General features: G+C 37.5%; 1 protein-coding gene across 1 annotated transcript; it reads left to right on the top strand.

The window, feature by feature from the left end:
* The first annotated feature begins 3,147 nt into the window (after positions 1 to 3,147).
* LOC147847727 (thymidine kinase a-like) lies at positions 3,148 to 5,293 on the top strand. Its single transcript, XM_087338888.1, has 4 exons — positions 3,148 to 3,547; positions 3,958 to 4,102; positions 4,219 to 4,340; positions 4,836 to 5,293. The coding sequence occupies exons 1-4, from the start codon at positions 3,165 to 3,167 to the stop codon at positions 5,080 to 5,082; spliced, it is 897 nt and encodes a 298-aa protein (XP_087195014.1). The 5' UTR covers positions 3,148 to 3,164; the 3' UTR covers positions 5,083 to 5,293.
* The last annotated feature ends 5,579 nt before the right edge of the window (positions 5,294 to 10,872 follow it).

Genomic DNA, 10,872 nt, shown 5'->3' on the forward strand with positions numbered 1-10,872 from the left:
AGATAGTGCCCACTTCATGTATCATCCATGCAAAACACCAAAATATCACTAATTTGTTGGGTATTTACCAGAATACTCCTAAGTAATGAATATTTGACAGAATACCCTTCTTCAGTACACAAAAGTTTACTACTAGTGATGGTTGTTCTGGTAAATCTTCGGGGTATTGCAGTAAATATCTAACAAAAAGATAGGTGTTTTCCTCTAAAATTAAAGCTCAGCTCAAGATATGAAGCTAAATTTAGGGAGTGTACATGAAAAATGCATCCTTTTTTATCTAATTATCTAAGTTAGATTTTATTTTTTCGAACATACCTCATAAGAAGATCTTAAGATCCACGATCTACTGAACGACAGTTACTTCTTTCCGACAACCGTCATGATCTTATCATCTGGCATACAAGTAGTATCTATCTGAGTCTTATAGATCCCCTCTATATATTCATAGTCACCTCTTGTATGATAAGAGAGAGGATTGGTGGGGGAGGGGTGGATGTGGATGTGTATATTTATGTGGATGTGGTACCATGGCTCATAAATGAGATCTACTGCTGCTACAAATTGCCGTGTGGAGATTGACCTTTTTCCGAGATCTTGAAATTGTGCATTGGGCACCATTTTCCGAGTAACTTCGGACATTATATGGGGATGCCAGATTGTCCATGTATGTAACTACGGACATTGTATCCCTAGGGATGCACACACTCCATCCGAATGAAGTGCTCACAGAAGTCGTGTTTCCCCACTCGAAATAAAGAGGGGACAAAGTTGTTGGTACTTGTTTTTCCTAGAAACCGCATGTTTTTGTAACATGTATGAGGTTTTGCTCCATTATTTCGAAATAAGCTTGAAAAACATGCCAAGGCCTTTTCAAATTCTATGCTCGTGGCAATTCAGTACTTTCAATATAGTCGACAAAAGGATTTTGGAGAGATGAAAAGTGTTTTATGGAGAAGGAAAAGGGCTTATAATGATTAAAGGGGCGTAGAGAGAGGGAAAGGACTTAGAGAGATGAAAAAGGGGTTCAAAAAGGATGACAAGGAGTTGTATAGATAGAGATGGTTAAGGTTAGGGTTTTAACGAGTCCATTGGACAAAATAGGCATTGTTGGATAGGGAGCATGAAATTTGTCCAAATAGCCAAAAGTGCTTCTCAAACCTTCTGCCAGGAAATCTATGAGAAAGAGATGCACTTAGTCTCTGTACAAATGTTGTAGTGAATGAGCAAGTCCATAATAAGTGTGGGATTGTTTCCAATCGTCCACCACATCGTGCACAATGTGACGAGGCTATCGATCACTTTTAAAGATTTGACCCAGTCAAGAGCACACCCAATAGGCATCTCCATAGGAATACATGTTGCACACAAATAGCTAGAATATCATTCTAATCCAAGAAATTACTTAGCTAAACATTAATGTTTGTAAAACCCACCTCATCTTTTTTTATTTGTTGTTTTAGTAGCGAAGGCACTATTTGCTTCTCCTTCCCTCGTTTCACCACAATATTAGAAAGAATTGAGGTAGATACCGGAGGTATCAGCCAATTTGAAAAAAAATCGTAAGTGTAAGACCATAGCTCCATAAGCTTGTAAGCCTATTTTTCCATTAGGACTATGTTTTTTGTAGGTGCCATAATGCATTTGCATGTTCTTGAAACCAAGAGGCAGGTTGCAACAACATATATACTGAATGTGTTGTAATCTTATCCATTGGAATTACGATGTTGCCTTTTTGTAACATCCAGTCCTGAATCTTGTGATCTCCATCTAGAGGTGGCACATGTACTAAAGAAAGTACCAACTCTATGACTTGTTTTAGATAACTCGATGATGTGGCCCAAGACTATAACAACACGTCATGTCATTGAAGCCTAATAGGTGACCTTGGTCATTTACAACATCTGAAATTGATTTCAGCCGATTCTTTGCTAAAAAATAAGATTTTCTAGGCTCTTGTTCAGTTAGTGATAGTGGGAATATAACACTCCAATGTAAGCTTTTGAGGCGTAAAGAGTTCTCTAATTTTGAATTCTTGCCTCTCCATTTTATGCGGTGTAATACTTCCTTCAAGTGCTTTAGAAGCTTTGAGCTAAATGGACATCCTTTGATGTGTTCGTCAAGTTTTCCAAACACTACATCCCAATTGTTAGTATCCCATGAGCCAAATGAGTGAGTTTTCAAATGATCAAACATATCTTATAGCATTCTTGCCCAAGGCAGTGTTTCTTCATCAAATTTTGGTAGTAATGTTGCTTTTCTAGCCAACATATGCAGCTGCAATTTTAGAATATTTAGTCCTCATAGTCGTGGAGTGCTGCATATCTTCTCTTGTGATAGGAGTCGTACACCTTTACACGATTGCTTAGAGCACCAAAAGTTTCTTATGATTTTTGAGTTAATCTTTTGTACCATGTGTTTCAGCCAATCAATCATAATTAAGTGTTACTCCATGTAAGCCATTAATATAGATTGCACTATCCTCAATCGGACATGAAGCGGCCATGTTGCAGTCTTCCAATAGCTTAGCTTTTATCTCACTTTTTGCAGAACTCATTCAACCTTTCCTTTCCCAGTTGCATTCCATCCCAATGGATATCCAAGATGTCTAACCATTTCATTTGGGCTAACGACTTGGCATGGCCACAAAAGTTGATGCAGTTGGTTTCAATCAAAGACCTTTTATTATTGCATGCCATCCAAATGGTCCCAAGAGTGCCCATTAAGCAATCCCTCAGACAATCCCTATTCGATTGTCTACAACTTAGAGACATGACGCTACAAATTTACACTCTTTATTTTGAGTGATTCTAAGATCTTTAGTGTCTAATCGACAAAGAAAACCGTTAGACCGTTTAAACCGCGGTTTCTGACTGCCAAACCGAACCGAACCGTTAAAAAAAATCTAAACCCGAAACAAACCGTTTATACCGTTAAGCCGCGGTTTCACGGTTCGGTTCCGATGCCGATTGTTATATCATACATACATATAATGTATATGTATAGATAGAGATAGAGATAGATAGATAGATAGATAGATAGATAGATATACATAATTAGTTTAGTTACCCCCTTCCCCTGTTCTTTTGCCTCCTTCGTCTTCGTGTTTCCCTCTTCCTCTCTGTCTTTTCCAACACTATATTCCTTTTGCTTCTTGCTAACAAATTATGCAAAGGGTCTGTTGCTTCCACAGGGATGCCCTCATGTTCAGCAGAGCCCTCCATGGAGAGCTCTCTGCCTCCCGTGCTACCAACAAAAGGATGAGGTACTGGAATGCTCTGCTCTTCCCTCGCAGCCAGGGCTTCATCAGGAGGCGCTCATTCCAACTTGAAGCTACGCTCAATGTACACGACACAGAATTAGCTCATCATGACAAACAGCAACATCACCACAAGCAGCTGAAAAAAATAGAAGAAGAAGAAGAAGAAGAAGAAGCAGCAGCAGCAACAGCTGTAATCCATGGCAGCATTCATCTGATCATCGGTCCCATGTTTGCTGGCAAGACCACTGCCCTCCTTAAAAGAGTACAAGCAGAATCAAACAATGGAAGGTATACATTCTTTACCCCCCCCAGGTTTTTTATTATTTTAATTTTGGTTCTACTTATTCATTATTATTTACTCCGCATTTTCCGTTTGGATTGTGTGTGTGTGTATATATATGTGTGTGTGTGTGTGTGTATGTATGTATATATATGTATGTATATGTATATGTATACGCATCTGTAATCTGTATGTATGTATGGTGTGCATGTAATTGTGTATAATGTATCGTGTGTGATTCTATTTGTGTATGTGCATTTGTATCACCTATTCTAATGTCTTGTGCTGTTTGATCTGTAATTGCTTAGGTTGCTTCCTTGGAGTAATATATGGTTTTTGAAGGTTGAAACAACAAATCATCACATGATTTTGAGTTTTGAGACATGGTTGTTGATACCGTGGTTTTTATATTTTGCAGAAGAGTTGCAATGGTAAAGTCAAGCAAAGATACAAGGTATGCATCAACTGCCATAGTTTCTCATGATAACATGCAAATGCCATGTTGGTCGGTGCCATCGTTAGCGAGTTTCCGGTCCCAAATAGGTGAAGCTGCCTATTCTAAGGTATGTACCTTTTTGTGCTTCTATTACTAATGTATTGTTGTAAATGTGGACTGGTGCACCCTGGAAAGAATAAAAAATTAAAAAAAATTATGATTTGTTTTTTACTGTTTTGGCAGTTGGATGTCATAGGAATTGATGAAGCTCAGTTTCTCACGGATCTTGTCAGCTTTTGTCAATTTGCTGCTGATTATGAGGGCAAAACCCTTATTATTGCCGGCTTGGATGGTGATTTCTTGAGGTTTCTCTCTTTCTCTCTCTGGTTCTTATGATATTGTATTCTCTCTCGGTTTTGTGGACCATTTTGGTGTCTTTAGTAAAATCTTTTAGATGTTTATTGAGAGTTTTCATGTTTTACTACCATATCATTTGCACCGTTTCTTGAGAGTTTGGAACTGAGTATTTATATGTTTATAACCTTATCATTTGCAGTTTCTCGTGAGTTTCTAACCATATCATTTGCATATCTCTTTAGGGTATTTAACCATCGCATTTGCATATTTCTCTTTATGCTTCATAACCATGCCGTTTGCATATTTCTTCTTGAGAGTTCATGTGATCATATCATTTGCATTATTTTTCAAGGTTGATCTTCCTTGTCGCATCCTAAAATTTTGGTGTCTTTTTGCCTTAAATATGCCTTGAACTCGATTGTTTGTTTCATGAAGCCAATGAATCAAACTTCTTTTTTTATTCTTATGACACTGTTTAACATGTGAGCTAAAAACTTATTCAGGAATAGATTTGGATCGGTTCTGGATCTGATACCAGTTGCTGATAGTGTTGTCAAGTTATCGGCAAATTGCGAATTGTGTGGGAAACCTGCATGCTTTACATTTAGGAAAAGTGATGAGAGGCGAAAAGAATTGATTGGTGGTGCAGACACCTATATGCCTGTTTGTCGACGACATTATTTTAGCGGGAAGATTGCCATGGAAACTGCTCAAACAGTCTTGGGTGCTCACAAACTTCCAGTGATTTGATTAATGATAACCGAGTTTGTTCATGAACCGTCGGTAAGTGATGGGATGAGTATTATATGATTCGTGAACCTTGGTCCATCTTCGGCTGTTATGGAATGAAATTTATTCATGAATCTTGGTCCATCTTCAGTTGAAATGGAATGAGAATGTGATTCATGAACCTCGGACTTGGTCCATCTTTGGTTGTAATGGAAAGAAATTGATTCATTAACCTTGGTCCATCTTCAGTTGAAATGGAAAGAAATTTATTCATGAACCTTGGTCCATCATCAGTTGAAATGGAATGAAAATGTGATTCATGAAGCTCGGTCTTGGTCCATCTTTGATAGTCATGGAATGAATATGCAATTCATGAACCTTGGTCCTGTGTCCATCATCTGTAGTCATAGAATGAATATGTCACTCATGAACCGTGGTCCGTGGTTCATCTTTAGCAGTAGTGGAATGGATATAGGACTCATGAACTTTGGTCCATCTTTGGTAGTGATGGAATGAATGTGTAATTCATGGATGTTGGTCCATCTTCTGTAGTACTTGAATGAACACGTTATACACATACCTTGGTTCATCTTTGGTAGTAATGGAATGAATATGTGATGTGTTAACCTTGGTCCAACCTGCGCACTTGCGCTGGATTTTCCCTCATAATCTCTATGATTTTTATTATTTCTTATGAAGATATGTCCAAGTTTTGACTATACACTCATGTTTGAATGTTTCTCATGAAAAATTTCATGAGCTTTTACTACACTTTTATTGGGTAGTTTCTAATGAATATGGAATGTGTAAAGAATGGCGCAAAGCTAGCCTAACTCTTAAGCGTCTATGGTAAAGTGTTGCAAGACACGAGGAACAAGTAGTTTGTAAGTTTCTATCCATTGAAATTTGTCTAAGTAGCCTTAATGAGGACATGGACAAAAATGTAAACAGAAAAATGTGTCGTAAGTTGTGTCCTACAGAACACTAATACACAAAGCTACATTGTTTCCAAAGTTTATGTAATGCAGTACTAATAAGATAGTGTGGATGTTAGTAGAGATGCAACATAGAGGATCATCTCTTATACATACAATTGCTGAATTTGTTGATCTTTAACAAAGATATTGAAAATAACCAAATTATTTTTTTGTTTAACGTTGTGCAAATAGGGTCACATTTCTTTCAAGCTATGATGATTCCAAAGCATGGAGATAAATGCTACATGTCATGAACATATGATGGTTGTTACAATATACTCTCATTTGGTAAAGCTTTTATTTTTTTGTTTAACATTGTGCAAATGGGGTCACATTTCTTTCAAGCTATGATGATTCCAAAGCATGGAGATAAATGCTACATGTCATGAACATATGCTGGTTGTTACAATATACTCTCATTTGGTAAAGCTTTTTCAGATTTTGATAGCTTTTAAAAAACTGTGGTATAATGTTGATAGATCAACATTGATATTCTTATCTTTTGTTTTTCTTGGAGAAGCATATAGAAGTCAAAGCTAAGAAAGTAGTTATGACTCCAAGATCACATTTGCTTTACAAGGTATATTCTAAGACCTTGCACTTGCGTCTTAGAAGTTTACGATCCAAAGTTTAAAAGTGGTTTCTAAGTTTCCTTGAATATCTAACTTGAAGAGGTTATATTGATGCTCAAATGGAACCTAACGTGTCGTACTATTTTAGTTGGATAAATAATGTATAGAGTAATTGAACACATGTGCTTGGGTAGATGATGTGTTTGTTGAGAGGCATCCAAAGTTTGGATGTCAAAGGGTAAAGAGCATGGAGAAAAGTTTGATAAGTTTCCTCCATTACTCTTCAAGAAAAATGTTAATGTAGATCATGCATATCCTATAAGTGATTCATTGTTAATCTTCAAGAAAAGGTTAATGCCAATGACGGCTTGCACATATTTTGTCAATTATCTCCAAGCACTTGTCTATAAGCATTTCTTAGTTACTCTCAAACCGAAATATTAATGTAGATAATGTTCTTATGCAAGTATTTTTTGACGCTCTTCAAAGCAAAATATACTAGTGTAGGTGATGATCTTATGTGAGCTTTTCTTTGTCATTGTCCTAAGCAAAATGTGTTAATGCAGATGATGTCCTTTTGTTTGTGTTTTGTTGTTACGAGACACACAAATGATAACGAAGATGTCCTACTAGCGTTTCTCATACTTGTAGTGAATGTTAATGTGGAGGATGTGATTGTCCTCTTGTAACCATTTCTTCGTGTGAATATGAATGTAGATGTTCTTTAAGTGTTTCTCTTGTGGTACGTAAAACAAAAAGCCTTTCTTTGTGTATTGGTAGCAATTGTAATGTAGGTGATGGGTATTTTGGTAATTTTAGTAAAGTCTCAGACTTGTTGGACTCATAAGGTTAGTCACACACACACATTTGCTTTTAACGAAGGTGGTGCCAATAAATCAATATACTTTTGAAGTTCTAGAAAAACGTGTTTTTAGTCTCTTTTAACCAAGTATGTAGTGTCACCTTGACCCTACAAAAAATCATTGGTTTAAAGAAAGGGACTTCCACACATGACCTCATCTTACAACTCCAACTCGTAACCAATAACGTATTTTATTTACATAATCTATAATTATTGTGACAATCCAGCTATACATGATCCCCACATGACGTCCATGCAAATAGCCAAAGTGGTGGCCATCTGGTGACGATGCATAACATGATGGTGTAGTATATGTAGAGAAGGTATTTTGTTGTTCCCAACAGTTTTTACAAATGCTAGAATCAGTTCAGATATACTGGTGGAGATGAAACAATATTATGTACTATTTGTATACTGCCTTCGGGCTTTTTATTAATACCAATGGAGCATATGTTTTATGGTAAAAAAGGTATTTTGTTGTTGGAGCAAATTTGGTTTAATGCTCGTCTTTGGCATATCCTTACAAAGCTTGTCCCTCTTGTTTAGAATCCAAATTCCTTTTCTTATTATTTTGTTTTTCGATTCAATCTACTTTCTGGGTTTGGTATGTAATAAATTGAATTAGATTCCCTTTTTTCCTTTTTGATTCATGAGAACCATAACAAAAGTTTTTTCATAGCCATGGGGGTCTATTAGGAAGCAAGAATACTTGTGCATCTTGTTAGAGCTTTAGTGTCTTACAACCAAATTTATAGCACGAGGACGAGAATCAATGACTTCTTAGAAACTTACAACAATTCAGTACTAAGGAGGCTAATAAGAAATGAACCAGTAGGAGTTCTCAAGACTTACCAACTAGAAGGAGGATTAGTTAGTTTGCTCCTCTCATTAGCTTTGTTAGGCATCTCTACATTTCAACATACAAAGTAGCAGGTCTACCACATTATTGTTGTCAAGGATGGCTCAATCATCTTTTGTATGGAATAAGAAGAGGAAAGAAATTATAGAAGATCTCGTAGATACAAAATGGCTTCAAGATAGTCTAGTAGAGGACTTTGTGGAGGCTAGAAAGACATGGGATGGGACTTTACCAAGCAAGCCATTTACTATCCCATCATAAGTCTTGTGGAATCCTTTAAAAGTTTACATGTCAAATGCTATTATTCTTTTCTTTCCTGGGAAGATGCCTTCTGCAAATGAGGTGGCTCAATGGATAAATGCCATGTTTAAATCTCCTTTAACATATAGAGATAAAATGGTTCATGCATTGCCGTGGTCTTTGACAAAAGACTATCAAGGGCTAATTCGTCACAAATGTCTTGTCTAGGTGGAAGTGCTTAACTTTCCACGAAATTGGAATCACTTGTTACCTGTCAAGATAGAGAGAAAGAGAGGAAAAGAGATACAGTGTTAAGATAGAAAGAGAGAATTGAAAAGAAAGTATTGTATTGTAATATAAGATGGAGTACAAAGAGTAGACAGTAGGGAGCTATAGGATGGCGTTGAACCAATTTGGTTTTTGGAGGATTGATGGATCCCTATTTATAAGTCCCTATAGAGTAATATAGATTACTCTAGAATATTCTAGGACATTCTAGAATATAGAGTAATGTAGTAGTCTAGAAGGTTCTAGCATAGAATATTCTTACGATATTAGATTATATACTCTAAAAACCATACACATAAACATGTTACTACAATGGTTAAGGATTTGACATGTGCATAACAAGGTTGTGGGTTCAAATCCTTTCGAGGCATGACATTGTGAGTGTCATCATGACATTATCCCCCTTCTTCAACGAAACGTCTCATGGGTCGTAGGGCTTGTAGCAGGACCTGGTTTATGAGGATAGTCACGATGAAATGTGGTGACCATGTCCGCGGCATTGGAAAGATTTGTTGGGGGTATAGCCTACCCAATCAACCAAGTAATACAACTTGTTGCGCACGATTTTAGAATCGAGAATGGCAGCAACCTCAAATTCGGGTCCTTCCAAGAACTCAACAAGTGGTGGGGGAGCTATAAGACGACCTGAATTGAACTTGTGGCGTAAGGTTCCAAAAGGGATACATGAAACACTGGATGAAGACGCATGTGCGGAGGGAGGCCAAGACGAAATACAACATCACTTATCTTACTAATGATCATGTATGGGCCAAAACGTTGGTAATCCAATTTACCGCAAGGCCGAGTAGTCTTGATGTTGTGTTGGAGAAGCCATGCACGATCCCCAACACGGATTTTTTTTGAGGAATCTAGGTGATGACGATCCGCAAGCCTCTTGTGTGTAACTTGAGCATCATGCAATTGTGAAGAATGGTAGCGTGAATTTCGTGGAGGCGACTAAGACGATCCTCAACAATAGGGTTGGTAGGCACTTATGGATGCGCATTCATTGTCCGTCGAGGATGATGACCAGTATTTGCAAAAAATGGGGAATATCCCATAGAAGAATGAACCGAGTCGTTGTAAGCAAATTCAGTCAATTACAGAAAATCAACCCCAGATGATTGGTAGTTGATGAAACAAGGAAGATATTGGTCCAATGTCTGGTTGGTACGCTCCGTTTCGCCATTAGTCTCAGGATGATAGCCCGAAGAAAGCTTAGGCTAAATTTGGAGAATTTTGAGTGTGTGCTTCCAAAACTTTGAGATAAATTGTGGACCCCGATCACTAATAATATCATCTGGAAGACCATGGTGCTTAAATACCTCCCGCATAACTAGATCGACCGCCTCTTGACTGGTAATAGACTTCATACATGGCAAGAAATGTGCCATTTTGGTAAGTCGATCAACCACTGTGAGAATTGCATCATAACCTTGTGAAACTGGGAGATCAGTAATGAAATCCAAGGAAATAAACTTCCAAGGATTTTCCGGAATGGGAAGTGGTTGTAGTAAGCCATAGGATTGGTGTCAAGGACTCTTTGATCGACAACATGTATCACAATTCTGAACATACGCCTCAACAAAATGGCGAAGGCGAGGCCACCAATATTGTCGAGAAATTAATTCTAGAGTTTTGCGTACTCCAAAATGTCTAGCCATTGGTGAGTCATGGCAGTGTTGTAAAACTTGTAGTCGTGGGGGACCATCAGGAACATACAATAGGTTTTGTCGAAATAGAAAACCACCATGCCAATAGAACTGACGATAATCATTATGAGGGTTTTTCGACTGCGAGCAAGAAGCACGATTTGGGACAATATGATCCAAAACATCCTTGGCGAATTCATCAGTGGCCATATGATCTCAAATGAAATCAAGAAGAGTGGAATCTTCAAGTGTTGTTATGGCATTAACTACCATTAATCGTAGGCGATTAGGACCCAAAAGGATTTGTTTTTGATGCTCAAATGCAGGTTCCCCTGGACGAAGTTCTATATAAGAGCATCGA

The sequence above is a fragment of the Azolla caroliniana genome, unplaced genomic scaffold, assembly GCF_043228905.1.
Source record: "Azolla caroliniana isolate FFs.n. ecotype wild unplaced genomic scaffold, voAzoCaro1.0.p SCAF_724, whole genome shotgun sequence".
In the NCBI taxonomy this organism is placed as follows: domain Eukaryota; kingdom Viridiplantae; phylum Streptophyta; class Polypodiopsida; order Salviniales; family Salviniaceae; genus Azolla; species Azolla caroliniana.

Bases quoted from the DNA above. Each gene is read 5' to 3' on its own strand.
- LOC147847727 (XM_087338888.1), top strand. From the start codon at position 3,165: ATGCAAAGGGTCTGTTGCTTCCACAGGGATGCCCTCATGTTCAGCAGA. The intron at 3,548-3,957 runs GTATACATTCTT...TATATTTTGCAG, and splicing joins GCAGAATCAAACAATGGAAG to AAGAGTTGCAATGGTAAAGT. The intron at 4,103-4,218 runs GTATGTACCTTT...CTGTTTTGGCAG, and splicing joins GTGAAGCTGCCTATTCTAAG to TTGGATGTCATAGGAATTGA.